Below are 17010 nucleotides of genomic sequence, written 5' to 3' on the forward strand. Positions count from 1 at the left end.
ATATATAAAAATATTTATTTTAAGCCATCTCCTTGCTAATGCCTCCAGTTCCACTCTTAACATTTCTGTTTTCCTTTTAGACTTGCCCCTTCCCTAATTTTGTAATTCTCTTCTGGCAGTAAGAAATCTGATTCTCAGTATTTTTGTTGTGTATGTGTTTTGCAGATACTCTCTCCTAATATAAGGTTTTGCTATTTAGTTTATTAATGGGTTGTTTTGATGAGTAGAAGTTTTTAATTTTGATGAAATCAAATCTAACTAATTTTATGGTTATTATTTTCTGTGTCCTAAGTAGTTATTGCCTACCCCTCAGTCATATATATTCTTCTGTTTTCTTCTTTAAAATGTCATCATTTTAGATTCTATGTTTCAGTTTAATTTTATATCTCAAACCAATTCTTGCATATGATTTAAGTGTTGAAGTACCTTTTTCCCCTTATGGATTTCCCGCTTTCTGTGTTATTTTCCATTCATCATGCTATACTCTTAACTGCTGTAGCTTTTGAAGCCAGATAGTGTAAGTCCTTCACCTTTGTTCTTTTTTAATATTATTCTGTTACTCTAGGTTCTTTACATTCCCATACACCTTTTGGAATGAGACTGTCCGTTTTCCTTAAACAGGCCTACTGGATTCTGATTGGGATATTATTAAGTATGTTAAGAAGAATTTGCATCTTAATTGGGACCTTATATGATGTCATAAAATACTGAGTCTTCCAACCTGTGAAGATGGGTTTGACTCTTTTATTTATTTATTTGTTTATTTTGGGGGTGGCCTTTTTCTCTCAGCAATGCTTTTATAAATTTCATTGTGAGAATCTTGCAAGTCTTTTGCTAAAATTTATTGCTAAATATTTTAGGGGGTTTTATATTACTGTGAGTGAAGTTATTTTTCTAAATTTTATTTTCCGGGCCACCTGAGTGGCTCAGTTGGTCCTTGATTTCAGCTCAAGTCATGATTTCAGGGTCATGAGACTGATCCCTGAGTTGGGCTCCATGCTAGGTGTGGAGCCTGCCTGACATTATCTCTCTTCCCATACCCCTCCACCTGCTTTTACATGCACACACACACTCTCTTAAAAAATATATATATATATATATATTTTTTTTTTAGAGAAAATATATATATATATAAATATATATATAAATATAAATATATATATATATTTTTTTATTTTCCAAGTTTATTAGAAATACAGTTGATTTTTATCTCATGACCTTGTATCCTGAGACTGTGATAAATTCACTGACTAATTCTAGTAGTTGTTTGTAGATTGTTTAATGTTTTCTACATATTCAGTCATGTTGTCTGTGAGTAGAAATACAGTTTATACCCTTCCAAATTTTAGGCCTTTTAATTTCTTTTTCTTTTTTTTATTTTTTTTTAAAGATTTTTTTTTTTATTTATTTATTTGAGAGAGAGACAGTGAGAGAGATCATGAGCGAGGAGAAGGCCAGAGAGAGAAGCAGTCTCCCGGTGGAGCTGGGAGCCCGATGTGGGACTCGATCCCGGGACTCCAGGATCATGACCTGAGCCGAAGGCAGTCGTCTAACCAACTGAGCCACCCAGGCGTCCCTAATTTCTTTTTCTTGCTTTATTGCACTAACTAGGACTTCCAGTACAATGTTCAATAAAAGGACAGGGGCACGTATCCTTGGCAGAAAGTAATTTACTGTTTTACCTTTAGGAATAATGTTAGTTTTAGGTTTTTCATAATGCTCTTTATCAGGTTGAGGAAGTTCGCTTTTATTCCTAGTTTCCTGACAGTTTTTATCATGATTGGATCTAAGTTCTATTAAATATTATTTCTACTAAAGTAAAGGTGGTCGTATGTTGTCATATGTAAATTATTGTTATAATAGTGAATTATAATAGAACCAGCCATTTTTCTCCATTCTGTTGCAGAAATTCTTGAAAGTAAACTTGTTAATATTTGTCAAAGATATTTGTGTCTGTGTTATTCATCATACTGGTCTCTAAATTTTTTTGCTTATAACATCCTTGTGTGGTTTTGGCATCAGGATTATGTGATGTCATAAAATGTTTTAGGAAATGTTCTATTTTTCTGAAATTTTGTATAAGATTTTATTTCTTTATTTGGTAGCATTCATCATTGAAGTCATCTAGGTGGGCCTGGGGTTTTCTTCTTAAGAAGATTTTAATTAGAGATTCATATTTTTGAACAGATATAGATCTTCTCAGTATAATTTTGTATTTTTCTTTTTTGGTGATGTTGACATGTTCTTACATGCTTAACAGCCATTCATATTTCTTTGAACTTTCCTATCTTTTATCTTCTTTTACTGCTTTGTTGGTCTTTTTCTTAATTTGTAGGACCTCTCAATGGTTAGGGAATAGCTTTGGATGATAAATATTCTTATTTTTCTCATTTCTTTCTGTTTTTGTAAATTATTTTGCTTTATGGTAGTCTTTGTTTTGTAGATTTTTTTTTTAAGGTACTTGAATTTATCAATCTTTTACTATATGGCTTTTCCATTTTTCTAAGGATGACAATTCTCTATCACAGAAACTTCCCCATATTTTCCTTCAATGAATGTATACTTTCATTTTTAACATGTAAATATACAGTTCATCTGGAGTTTATTTTGGTTTAATTATGTGAAGTACAGATCCACACACACACATACCCACATTTTTTAAAAAAGGGCTAACCAGTTATCCTAATGCCATTAAGAAAAAAAAATAACCTCTTTTGCCTACTGCTAATTTATTCCACTTTATCATATACTAATTTCTTGTTTGAGTTTGGGTCTGTCTCTGAATTTTTGGTGCTATTCCACTGATTTGTTTTTTCCATCCAATAGTATCACATTTGTTTTGATCATCTTAGCTTCTGAATATGTTTTAATTATCTGAGTAAAAGTTCGTAATTCTGTCCATCCCTTCATTCAGCCTGTACTGTTTCCCTTTCTCCTATACTTAGCAACCTTGTTAATTGTTAGAAATATTTTTCAAATACCTTATTTGGGTATACTTTTTCCCCTCCCTTTCTGTAGTGGGGAGGCTCAAGTGATAGCTGAAAGTCCTAGATAGGTGACCAGGGCCTCAAAAAGCCTTTAGGGCATGTTTATGTGAACAAGAAAAAAAAATTGCCTCTTCTGAGCAGATAAATTAGGGAAAAGGTACCTTTCCTGAAAGATGCATCCTTGTACCCAGTTACACAGTTGCTAGGGCTGGCTTTTGTCCCTATTCGTACCTTTGGGAAGTGCTCAAAATGAACCACTTTACAATCATAACCATCTCAAATTATACTGCATCATATTAATAATGTAGTCAGTGAAAGAATTACCAGGAAAGCCAGATGCATACTCCTTCCCTTGCCTCCTCCTCCCCAACTGAGCTGTTAGCCCCAGAGCTGGCTAATTACATCATTCAATAATGTGCTTCCTTAAGTGGGAGTATAAGTGGCTGGTCACACTAAATAACTCCCTGCCTTTAGGAATGCCCAGATTGGGATGAGAGTAAATAAACCTCTTGAAAGTCCAGTTGGCCACCCATCAATTGGACTGACACTGTGGGTCATCATGGTGAAGGTCAAATAATAATAATTACTTGTGTCTCTCCAAAAGTACATCATCATCTCGTTGTTTATTGTCCTCTTGAAAAAGCCTGCAAAACTGAAAGGGCAGATACTGTTCTTGCACTTATTTTGTCGGTGAAGGAAGTTGGCCAGAGGAGAAACTTTTCCAGAGTTGAAAGAACTAGGCTAGTGAGTGACAGCTCACTTGATCTTAGATCTTTTGAAACTTGAGTTTCTTCCTCTAAGCCTGAAAGCACACTTACTTCCCACATCATACCATTTCATAAAAACATTATTTGTTAACTCCACAAACATTTAGGCAGATTAAATGTATATCATCATTAAATTGTGGTGATGTATTTTATCGTTATGAAAGTACACTCATATTTCTGACGTGTTCATATCACTTTCCCTAGTGTTCCAAAATACTTCCTATTCAGAGATACTCTATGGTACAAAGAGAATAATAATACCTTTTTAAGGAAAAGGCAAAAGTTGCCTAATACTTGTTTTGATTTGTTAGTTGAGGTCTGTAAGCTTCTGGGCTTTTCAGAAGATTGAAAGAGAAGGATGTTTTGTTTTGTTTTGTTTTGTTTTGTTTTGTTTTGTTTTGAGAAGGATTTTGAGAATAAGGTTACTTTGTGGTTATAGTCCTATGATAAATTAAATTTGTCCTGTTTATAATTCTGTAATTTTACCATACTTCGAGGAGTTGGCTTTTCAGTTTTTTTGTTGTTGTTGTTGTTTACTTTTTGCTATTTCTAATGTGCTCTTTGCCATAGAAGCAAAGTTTACTCTCACGTCTCTGGATACAATATAGATTTGAAACCAAGTAGGAAAACTGTTGAAGCTGCTTTTGAAGTTGGGAGTCACTGCAAAAGTAGTTTTGTTTTTTTTTTTTTTTTTTAAGATTTTATTTATTTATTTAAGAGAGAGACAGTGAGCGAGAACATGAGCTAGGAGAAAGTCAGAGGGAGAAGCAGACTCCCCATGGAGCTGGGAGCCTGATATGGAACTCGATCCTGGGACTCCAGGATCATGACCTGAGCCGAAGGCAGTCGTCCAACCAACTGAGCCACCCAGGTGCCCCGCAAAAGTAGTTTTTAATGCCTCTAGATCTCTCTCTCTCTCTCTCTCTCACCCTCCCTTTCTCCATTTCTAAATACTACCTTTCTTTTTAGATAATAATCGTTTGGCCTCTACTGTGAAATCATTTTGGCCAACTATTTTATAGTGATTGACATAGTTCACCTGGAGGATATTTACTTGGAAAGCAGTATCTGAATGCACATTGTTTTTAAAAATCTTGATATCTTATTACTGCAATGTAGTACAGATTCTTTTTAATTTGTTTTGATATCTGCATATTTGGCAGCAGTAAATTTGATTTTGACTGCAGGCACTTTGGACTTCAAACAAAATGCATTTCTGGAGAACTGGCAGTCCAAGGTGAATTTTTGAAGATAATGATTATATCTTATTTGACTTTGTATTCCCAGCACTTATCTGTGCCTGGAATATTGCTGACCCTTAATAAATATTTGTTGAATGAATGATGGAACAAAGTCTATAAGCAAATTAGTGCCACTTAAAATCCTGACTGTGTACACATTGTCTTCTTTTGCTTATACATTATTTGAACCCATTTAATAAATGAGTAAGGATATGTTTTTAGGCAGTTTCAAATAGATTTTATTGTTAAATAGAATAGGAAAGTAGTGTGGTTGGTAGTAAGCCTTAGACTGGGAGCAGAAGTTCCCTGTGGTTCTCCAAAAATGATGATAGTCTGATCGTGGTCAGGTCACTTAGCCTTGGTGACCTCAGTTTTCTCATCTTTAAAATAAAGATAGAAAGTTATATAGAAATCACTTAGCTCATACATCTAGAAATGTTCTGGAAAGGTTAAAAGCATTGTAAAGGTACAAAGGGAAAATGCTTTCTTGATGGCTTTCCCTAGAGCTCTGAGCCACAGTTTGGGAAGGTTTGGGGTTCCTTTTGCTATAAAATTCAGCGTGTTTTTTGCTATGGAGAAAGTTTCATGAACCTAGTGGTAACACATAGCACATTTCTGGTTCCTTCTATATGGCTGCCTCTTCTGTAGTTCAAGAACATTTCCTTGCTATTCATTTCTGTGCCTATAACTATGAACTGAGTCAACAGCAGATACATAGAACATGAAAGAGCACATGGTACCACTTTGGGGACCTTCACCTCCATTTAAATCCAGGCCTTGGGAAAGGTGCTGTTCAACTCCTTTATTAGGATTAGGATTTGGGGCAATTGTGTGTATACTATATCTACTGGTCCTTGAGGGAAGCTGATAGGGATACCCACGTCCTTGACACATTAAATCAGGTCAGACAAGAAAGGTGTGGGTCTTAGAAATAGGAGGAAGTAATATATATATATATCTGATTTACCTGATCCAATGTCTTTTCAGTTCTCTGACAGTAAAAGAGCTGCCATATAAGTAATTATATGTGCTCCCTCAAATTCTCACTACTTTCTTTTGTTCTTCATGATTTACTTGTAATATCCTAACATCTTTTGTTTATTTTTTAATGCACTCCAGCAAGGCCTGTTGTTTCTCCGTCTATGTTCTTGTGTCTTCCCCTTCTGTGTCCTATAAAATATTATCCTGCATCAAGCTGTAACCTGTTCTCTATTCTATTTTTTTTTTTTAAGATTTTATTTATTTATTTGACAGAGAGAAATCACAAGTAGACGGAGAGGCAGGTAGAGAGAGAGGAAGGGAAGCAGGCTCCCTGCTGAGCAGAGAGCCCGATGCGGGACTCGATCCCAGGACCCTGAGATCATGACCTGAGCCGAAGGCAGCGGCTTAACCCACTGAGCCACCCAGGCGCCCTCTATTCTATTTTTTTTGTTTCTGGTGTCCATATTCAAATTTTATTTATAATAATCTTCAAAGTAGAAAAAATATCATTAATGGATTGAAAATCAGAATCCTGGTTTCATTTCAAAATTCTAATCAGTGGTTTAAAATAAGGTATTTGACCTTAAAGTTAAATTCATTAATGTCATAGATCTACAGTGAAGTCATATTCTTGGTTTTCCTAACAACCAAGTTACTTTTTAAATTAAGACACTAGATATTGCTTGTATTTTACAAGTTAATATGTATGGCTTCTTGGATTAACAATTCCCTATGGTAGAATAAAAGTGTGGCTGTTATCATCCACTTATTTTATAACTCTATGAGACATTTGTCCAAATAAACTTTCTTTATTGAGGTGATAAAGCTGCATGACTCATGTGTTCTTTCATCGCAAGTCCACTATCATTTACTAGATTAGACATTAGAGGAGGAATAAAATTGTTTTCCAGCCTTTCCACCCCTTATGGCTCAGTCCTATTCTTGATGCCACATATTTCAAGGATAGACCAGACTGTTTATATAATTTGGTTCCAACCTATTTTCCAGGCTGATACCACTAATCCCTAACAAAAACCCTACATTATGGAATTATTGTTCCTGGCTCATTCAGTTTGTTTAACATGTATTAATTGTATTTCCTCTGTAAACAGGGCCTTGCTCTTACCCTGGGAATTCATTCCTTTCCCTTTAAAAATCTGCCAAATATTAAGTGTCCAGACTCCATGATCCCATTTCAGATCACATTAGCCAGTGATAATCCTCTGACTTGCACTCTAGTATCACTGAGTTTGTATTGCTCAGGTTACCTTACGTAGGTCACATGTGGCCTAGCTTTGTGATAATATCAAATTGTGAGATTATCTGCGTTTTGAGTAAACCTTGTCTAATAAAATGATAATTAGCAAAGAGCATTAAAAAGTACCCTACAGGCAATAAGTGTTCAATAATTGCCTGTTAAATAAATAAATAAATAAATAAATGAGTATCTGCAACTCTACTGTTGCTGTCTTAAGCATTTTTCCCCCCAGTTCTCCCCATAGAGATACTCTAAATTTCCTGTCTGGACTCTTCACAATCTGGTTGCTTTTCCGGCTTTATCCTTATTTCCATCTCTAAGCCTACTACCTACGTGTCTTGTGCATTGTGTGTTAGCTTCACAGGGCTGCTATAACAAATTGCCACTAACTAGGTAGTTTCAAATGACAAATTTATTCTCTAACAGTTCTGACTGGAGGTCTAAGATGCATGTGTCAGTAGGAGCCATGCTCTCTAGAGATTCTGAGGGAGAATCTCTAGATTCTGTTCCATACATTTCTCTTAATTTCTAGTATTTTTGTTACTCGTTGGAGTTGGCTTTTAGATATATTACTGCAATCTCTGCTGCTGTGATCACATACCCTTCTGTATTTGTTTGTCTGTCCGACTTTCTGTCTTCTTCTATGGACATCAGTTGTATTAGACTAGGACTCCCCTAATGACCTCATCCTAACTTGATTACAGTTGCATGGGCTCTGTTTCCAAATAAGGTCACATTCACAGGTACTTGAGATTAGGATTTCATTGTGTTTGCAGGGGGGAGGTGAGGGGAGAAAACACCATTCAACTCATCACACACTATGTATCTTTTTTAATATGATATTTACATAACAAAAATTAACCATTTTTTTCCAAAATTAAATAAAGTGAACAATTCAGTGACATTGAGTATATTCACAATTTTGTGCAATAACCACCTCTATCTAGTTCCAAAATATTTTCATCACTCCGAAAGGAAACCCTATATCCGTGAAACAATTGTTCTTCATGACCCTCTCTCTCCAACCCTAGGCAACTGTACTCTACTTCTCATGTCTGTGGATTTACTTTTTCTCTCTATTTCATATAAATAGAATCATACAGTATGTGACCTTTTGTAATTGACTTCTTTCACTTAGAATAATGTTTTCACATTTCATCCATATTATAGCATATATCAATACTTCAATATTCCTTTGTAAGAATATGCTACAGTTGTTTGTCCATTCATCTGTTGGTGGAGGTTATGTTTCCACCTTTTGGCTACTGTGAATAGTGTCATTATAAATATGTGTGTACCTTTATTTGAGTATCTGTTTTCAGTTCTTTTGGGTATGTACCTAGAATTGCTGGATCATGTGGTAATTGTTTAGCTTTTTTTAAAGATTCATTGATTTGAGAGAGAACACATGAGTGAGCAGGAAGAGGGGCAGAGGGAGGGGGAGAGAATCCTTAAGCAGACTCCCTGTCAAGTGCGGAGCCTGCCCCAGGGCTCAATCCCAGGACCCTGAGATCATGACCAGAGCTGAAATCAAGAGATGGATGCTCAACTGAGCCACCCAGGCTTCTCTCTGTTTGCTTTTGGAGGAACTGCCAAACTCTACCAAATTTTTCCTTTCCTACCAGCAATGTGCAGGGTTCCATTTTTTCCACATCCTCACCAGCTTTCCATTTTTCTGTATTTGTTCTCCAAGTAGGTATGAGTGTTATCTCATTGTGATTTTGATTTGCATTTCCTTAATGACTAATGATGTTAAGCATCTTTTCATGTGTTTGTTCATCATTTGTATATCTTCTTTAGAGAAATGTTTATTGAACTGCTCTTCAGTTTTTTAGCTAGGTTCTTTGTTATTGAATTGTAAGAGTTCTTTATATATTCTTAGTACTAAACCCTTACCAATACATGATTTGTAAATATTTTCTCCCACTCTGAAAGTTGTCTTTTTGCCTTTCTGGTAATGCACTTTAATGCACAGAAGTTTGATTTTGATGATTTCCAATCATCTGGGTTTTTTCTTTTGTTATTCATACTTTTAATTCTATGTAAGAATCCTTTGCTGAATCCAGTGTCATGAAGATTTACCCCATGTTTTCTTCTAATTGTTTAATGGGTTTTGGTTTTATATTTAGATCACTGATCCATTTTGAGTTTATGTTCCTGTTATGCACAAACTAGATACTGTCACAAATACTGATGAGTGCCTACCCTCAAAGACCTTAACGGTCTAATGTTCTTTAGTTCACTGTGTTACTGATAGAGAAAAGCCCTAGGAGATAATCAAGGAGAAATGCCTTTTTTTTTAAGAGGTGTTACAAACCACAGTGCCTTTTATACCATGAAACTTGGTACCTTGTAGCCAAAGGGCAGAAACCTAACTTTGGGGTTTTTAAAGGGGTGGGCTATGCGGTGAACCCAGTCATGAAAATGACTGAGCCAACTAGGGGTTTCAGTCAGTACTTACAGATTCTGTTAGTCTGAGGTCTCCAGAGATAGGGGATACACACACACACACACACACACACACACAGATGTTTTCAAGGTTCATCCATATTATAGTGTGTGTATGTGTGCGTATGTGTGTATCTCCTGTTGGTTCTGTTTAATAAAATGCCCTATTACATTATTTATATCCTATCATAAATATATATGTGTATTGAGAGAGGGTGAGAGATTGAGAGATTGTTTTATTGTATGAAGTTGGCTCATGTGATTATGTTGGCTGGGAAGTGACAACCTTGCTGGCAGGGTTGGGCCAGCAAGCTGAAAACCCAAGAGAGCCAGTGGTTTAGTTCCAGTCTGAGTTCAAAGGTGAGAGAAAACTGATGTTCCAGCTCAAAGATAGTTAGGCAAGCAGAGAATCTTCTCTCACTCAGCCTTTTTTGTTCTAGTCAGGATTTTAACAGATTGGGTAAGACCCACCCACACTGAGAAGGGCAATCTGTTTTTTTCAGTCTGCTGATTCAAATGTTAATCTCATCCGGGAACACCTGCACAGACATACCAAAATAAGGTTAACCAAATATCTGAATACCCTGTGGCCCAATCAAGTTGATGTAAAATTCACTGTCACACAAGTTATGAGAAGCGGGCGTGAAGACCTGCCACTTTGTTCCTGGGAGAATTCCTGTGAAGTATACATTCTCTCTCCCATTAGTGGGTTGGAGCTCTCTTCTCCTTTTCTTCTATTTGCTTTCATTACCCTTGTTACCTATGGAGAATTTGTTCATTAATGTTGACTAGAGTGTAGATTTTCTTAGAACTCTTGGTTTTCTTCTAATGGAGTATGCAGCAGCAGCGCAGCGGTGGCTTTGTCATATTTGTCTTCGTGTCTCTAGCATTCATCTGAGCCTAGTATCTAGTTAGTATTTACTGTTTGCTGCATTGTTATTACTGAGCTTTGGAATGCTTTTTCTGAGTTTGTGTATGGGTGTGGGTTTTTTGTTTTTTGGGATTTGTTTTTGTTTTTCCAGTGGGGAGAGGGAAGAGTATTCTACAAGGTAATAGGTCCCATGAAAATGATACTATTACTAGTAGAAGTGATAATAGGCCTCAGTGCTGACACATGATCGTATGTTACTGATTGAGTTGCCATAAAACCTTTAAAGTGGAACTTTTATTTTCCTCATTTTGTAGATAAGGACATCAAGAATCAGAAAAAATTAAGTGACTTGCCTGAAATCCTATACAGCTGGTAGGTAGGAAGTAGCTGGCAGTGGAGTCAAAGCTTGGCCAAAGAGTTAAAGCCCAATTATTTTTAACCATTATGCCATACCATTTTTCCCAAATAGAACTTAGTGAGTATAGTGTGCATGGGTGTATGTGTTTGAACTTGCTGAATGGAAGGATTTCAGGAGCAGAGGAGAGTGGTATTTTATAGGTATGGCAGATAACTTATATTTGTGCTTATTACTCTTTGATCATGGGCGCATTTCAGCTATTGTGACATGGCCTTAGACTCCTCAGGACAGCAATACACTGACCACTGCCAACAGACTGGAATCGGCCTACAGATGAAATCTATGTTACATTTATCTTAAGGCCATGATGGAGTGCAGGGAATGGGCAATAGACAAGAAAGAAATTATGGATAATTATGACCAATCCTTGTTTTGCTTCATGATAGGGATATTAGCAGTTATCTTATAATACTCATAAATACTGCATGAGTATCAGAGCTATTGCTGCTGAAAAGTGAGGGGTGTTTTGTTTTTGTTTTTGTTTTTCAGTTTTTCTACTGTTACTATTCTCTCATAATCTGGTACAAAAGTGTAGTACAGCATCCAGAATGCCCTGAGTTTTTTACGTTTGTTTTCTTTTTCTCATGAGTGATTAGTAGCTGAAGATACATATTTTAAATTATAGTTTCCTGATCACATTTTAATCACACCAGTTTCGCAGTCTTTAGAAGCATGGGGAAGGTGCCACTTAAATGTAAATGATTTAGTTAATTATTGTAGAAAGTACTCTGAAACTTGGTGTTTTGTTGCCCTGGAAACACCTGCTCAGTATTTCATGTATATTTTAAACCATCTAATTACTTGTAATAACATTTTGACTACTTGACTGCTTCATTGTTAAATGAAGATTCTTTTATATCAGATACATATTTTATGATGTAGTGATTTTACACCTTCTCTCAATGGCCAGCCATTTTATTTCTGTACTGTTTTTAGCACAAGAAGATAAATAGATTTTGCTTTACGTTTGTAGGATAAAGAGCAGGAGATTCCCCCTTCCCTTTCTGATTATATTGTGGTAAACTGTTCTCTCTATGATATGTTTTGTAGGTGGAACCTTGTTTCACTCAGAACACAGTAAAAAACGTATGTTATCTTAAAATTAGGAATCAGTAGATAGAAAGGAGAAAGAAAACAAAGTAATACAGTCATCAATGCCTGGAAGACTGGACGTATAACTTGCGAATTATGTACTGGGAAGATACTCATTACGCTTTCCTGTTTCCTCATACCACAATAGATTCCAAGTGACTAAAGATTTAAATTTAAAAACTGAAACTTTCTAAAAAACAAAACAAAACAACTGAAACCTTCTTAGTATGTAAAAATAAAATATATAAATGCTTTTGTAATCTTGACACATAGAGACCTTTCTGGACTTGACATAAATGTCAATAATCATACAGTAAAAGACAACAGATTTGTCCATAAGAACATCTAAAAAGTAAAATACAGAGTTCCTTAATCTAAGTAATATGATGCAAAAAAATAAGAAAGAGTAATTAAAACATTAATTCTTGGGGGCGTCTGGCTGGCTCAGTGGGTTAAAGTCTCTGCCTTCAGCTCAGGTCATGACCTCAGGGTCCTGGGATCGAGCCCCGCATCAGGCTCTCTGTGCGGCAGGGAGCCTGCTTCCCCCTCTCTCTCTCTGCCTGCCTCTCTGCCTATCTGTGATCTCTGTCTATCAAATAAATAAATAAAATCTTAAAAAACAAAACAAAAAACTTTCTTTATTAATAAACTTAATAATTCTAAACTATAAGTAATAGAAAGATACATATACGATAGGAAAGAGTACTAAGGCAGTTCTAGAAACAAGGAAGGCAAATACCCAGTAAGCATATATGAAGAGAGGTTCAGCCTTAGTGTTGTCGAATATGCAAATAGCATAATGAAGTACTTTTTGCCTGTCATATTGAAGATGGTTAAAAGTTGACCAATATTCATTCTCATGGCAACAGACATTCTCAACAAACTCTGGGAGTAACTTAAATTGGTACTTTTGGGAAAGAATTTAATGTAAGGAAAAATCTATACATGGGTCAAGAAAATTAGCTATAGTTTTGTTTCTAGTAGTGAAATATGCCCAATATTAGGAGATTAGTTAGATGACTAGAGGATTGATTAAATAGTGGAAAACTGGCTCTTGGTTGTGAGGGTTCAGGTGATTTTTACTTCTCTGTACTTATATACTGACTGAATTTACAAGAAAATCACTACATTTATATCAGAAAAGATAGTTTCTTGCCATTAAAAAAAAAAAGAAAAGGCTTTCAAATGCGGTCTTTTTTTTTTTTTTTTTTTTTTTTTTAAGAAGCCACTGGAAGAATTAGACTTTTAAACTGGGTAGAACAGAGCTAAGAGATTAAGGAGGTCTCGTAGTAGAATTCATATGATGCATTTTGGGTAATTTAAGTAATCTTAGATCATTGAAGGTTAAGAAAACAAGGTTTAAATGTAGTTGAGAGAGGGCAATAAAGTAGATAGGCTTAGTTCTGAATATGTTGTCTATGAAGAGCCTGTGTGAGATCCAAATGGAGATGTCCGAGAAGCAATTGACTATATGGGTCTGCAGCTGTGGGCCGTATTTGGGCTGGAGATACAGATTCCATGGTTTTCTGCATCTAGGTAAGCTATTTTATTACCTACATTTCTATTCAAAGTCTTTCTAGTCATTGAAATCATGAAAACAAAATGGCTCATATTCAGCCTTGATCCTAGAAAGCAGAAAATGTGTGTCCCCCTTTACTTGATAAACTTCTAAAAACAAAAATCAACATAGTAGGCTCCTTTATATCACACAGTACACATCAGTACATTTTGAAGCAGCGGGTCCATTCACTTAGATTCGTGAGCTTTCCCACCAGCTTCTCTGGTCAGGTGTCTTTGATGCCATCCATCTCTGTTTGTCTTAGACTCTTGATCTCTGAAGATATTCTGGTGGCCTTAAGTTTTAGTCACTCTCCAAGTCTTTGAACTCCTTGTAGACCAAATCCTTCGGTGAATCAGCAGTGCATTCTGCTACTCTACATAATCACAAAATTCCGTCTCAACTGAGACAGCCACTTAAAATCTCTTCTCTTTACCACCACCACTTGAAACCACATTAAGTAAATATTAACAAAAGTGAAATACTACTGCATTTGGAGTGTCATAAAAGTGTGATTTTAAGTTTCTTCCCACCACAGCCTAGAATATGAAATTTTGGTGTTATGAAACAGACTAACCATTAAACCAATGCACATACTTCTCCATGGGAGCAGTAGAACTACCACCAGGCCAGAGTCCATTAATTCAGGCTTGTGGGTAAATGTAGTGGGCTTGGTGGTCAGTTTTACTCTATCATCCCAGAGTGAAAGAAGAGAAAGACTTACTAACGGAGAAGTGGGGCAGTTGGGGGACCCTGTAGTCCTTTTCATGTGGGGATAAAAAATAATAGAAGTATTTATAGTCTTCCAAAGGCAGGGTTATATTTGAGCTGTTCAAAATAATGTAATTTACAGAGCTGGAAAGCTTAAGAGAGAAGGAATAAAAGATTTTCCCAGAGTTACAAAGCTATTTGTAATAGGGTACAGCTATATAAAAATTCCACCAAATTATAAATAGCATTTGGTTGGGGAGGTAGGGAATCAAAGCCCAAGTTTCATGTACATGGGATACCTTATGGTGGTTGAGTTTCCTTCCTGTCAGTGGTATGTAAATGACATATAGTTGTACATCTGTTTTACTATCTCATATACTTATCTTTATATTTCTTTAGGAAATCATCTTAAGGACTGCCTTTAAATCCAGAGGTTACCAAGAATGGCATGTCTGGTTGTTCTGTACAGGATATACCACAGCATCTTGTAAGAATAGTATTACCTTCTGATGATCAATGGATGAATGCATTGAACTTAAAGGAATCTCTTAATGTTTTCTTCTTATTCTTGAGCTCTGATAACAGAGCATGAGTTAGCATAGAGGTGTGAGTACAAGATTGGTGGGCATTTTATGAGAAAATGCGCATTGTTGTAGACTCATTAAGATTCACTTGGGCAAATGCCTAAAATCAGAGCACATGGAATAATTCCCCTGTCTCCGTGAGGCTTCTTTCTGAACCACTTTCACTCTCCCTCACCCGTACATCTCTGCAGTCACGCCCACTGCAATGCTAAAATGCCTTGAATAGCTGGGAGAAAAGTGAGAGGGCAATACATGAAGTTTCAGTTAATATAATTTACATAAAGAAACTGTCAAAGAGCTCTTGCCAGGTTTGCCTTATCATTGCAAGTCCGCTTTTTAATAATGAAGAAGGTGAAGGGGTTGAATGGATAAGTGGAAGCATCCCTTAACAGCTCTACAGTATTCTCACAATAGGATGTCTTGCCACTAAGTCAGCCTGGTTCCTTTCTCCTCTTAAATTTTATTTTAAGTCTCTCTCTACCCTTCCCCTTAAATTTTATTTTACCATTTATTTATTAATACCTTTAGGTATTTAAGTTTTTGGAATGGATGTAGCTCTGCTTCTTAAATATAAGGTGCATAGTATTCCATTTGGTAGCATTTTCTTATGTGTAAGTATATGTATAAACATGATAGGAATAAAACATAGAATTCCATTATGCATGGAAAATATCAGATATACCCAGATATACATATCTGTGATCTCATTAGATGCATATGGTCATTAAAGAGATGTAATAGCAGCTTTGTGCAGTGGCAGTATTGTAGCCAGTGAGGTTTATCTGAGGCGCGATTATTGCTAATTGAAAGAGATATAATAGCAAATGGTGACATTTGATTGTTGTTAGTGAATAATAGTGGAAATTCTGGGGCTGAGGTAGCTTGCTAAACATCTAGATTTTTGCATTCCAGGACCAGGAGAGAAAGGACAGTGACTTTCATTCCGTATGATTCAAACCAAATGATTTTATCTCTAATTTCTGAAAATGACAAGTTTTCTAGCCAAAAACTCCTCCTAGAGGTTAATCTTAATCGGAATAGCACCTCCTGCATCATTGTTGATATCCTTATTGAAGCATTAAGAAGCCCCAGTCTTTTGGTAGAAAGTTAATAGAAATTTTACCTTAAAATCTACCTGATTAGAAGCATCTGGCTGGCTCCATTGGTAGAGCATGTGACTCTTGATCTCAGGGTCCTGAGTTCAAGCCCCCCGTTGGGCATAGAGCTTACTTAAAAAATAAATAAATAAAATGTTGTCACAAATAGAATTTTTAAAAAATAAATAAAATCACCCATTATAGTATCAAGCGGTATAGCTCAGTGGTCAAGAGCTCTGGAGTCAGACTGTCTGGGTTTAAATCCTGGCCTTGTTTCATTCTAATTGCCTGACATTGGGGAAGTCATCTAACCCTTTGATGTTGAGGTTCATTGAGGTTCCTCATCTGTAAAATGGATATAATAGCATACTTACTTTACATAGAGCTGTTCTGATACATAAATGAAATAATCTTTAGAAAGTGGTGAACACAGTGACTGGAAAAATGTCAGAGTTCAAAAATTGTTGAGCAGTCTTTTGCGACTGAACACCTTGTGTCGGTATTGTCATCTGAGTGCCTTGCGAGAGGAGAGCTCTGGAGGCATGGCCCTGGGCAACAGGAAGATCCTAGTATTCGTTTATGTCATACCAGAGACAGATGGGTACTGAACTAATATATAGGCTTTAGCCCTTTGTCCACATCTGCAATCCTTATTTCAGATGTATATGTGTTTAGTGAATGCAGATCAATAAATGTATTACATTATCAGTGTGAAGGATAAGCTCTTCTTTATAGAGGTACTAAATCTCACATATTTATTTGACTCAGTGATTAAAAATCACCTTCACATTCTTCACAGCAGGTGCTTCTCTAAAGCAAAGGACAGTTGTAGCCAGAAAGCACAAGATTATTAAACATATGCAACAGTCCTGACTTTTCAAAGACCTGAATTCACTGAAGTATAATTTTTAACTCAACCCTTTGGGTTTTTATTGTCCCTTGAATTGGTGAAAGTAAAATACACCTACTGACATGGCTTGTGTGTAATGTCACATCC

General features: G+C 36.0%; 1 protein-coding gene across 7 annotated transcripts in view; it reads left to right on the top strand.

Annotated features, from left to right (window-relative positions):
- MRPS27 (mitochondrial ribosomal protein S27) overlaps window positions 1-17010 on the top strand; it is a 102057-nt gene that overhangs the window by 34839 nt on the left and 50208 nt on the right. The window contains exon 3 of one of the 7 annotated variants that reach the window (XM_082722980.1): window positions 14732-14819. The exons of the other annotated variants lie outside the window; for them this stretch is intronic. Within the exon in view, the coding sequence (XP_082579106.1) occupies window positions 14776-14819 (44 nt within the window). The 5' untranslated portion in view covers window positions 14732-14775. The remainder of the gene's footprint in view (window positions 1-14731; window positions 14820-17010) is intronic. 7 annotated transcript variants of the gene reach the window in all.

This window comes from Mustela nivalis (genome assembly GCF_964662115.1).
Source record: "Mustela nivalis genome assembly, chromosome: 3".
NCBI lineage: Eukaryota > Metazoa > Chordata > Mammalia > Carnivora > Mustelidae > Mustela > Mustela nivalis.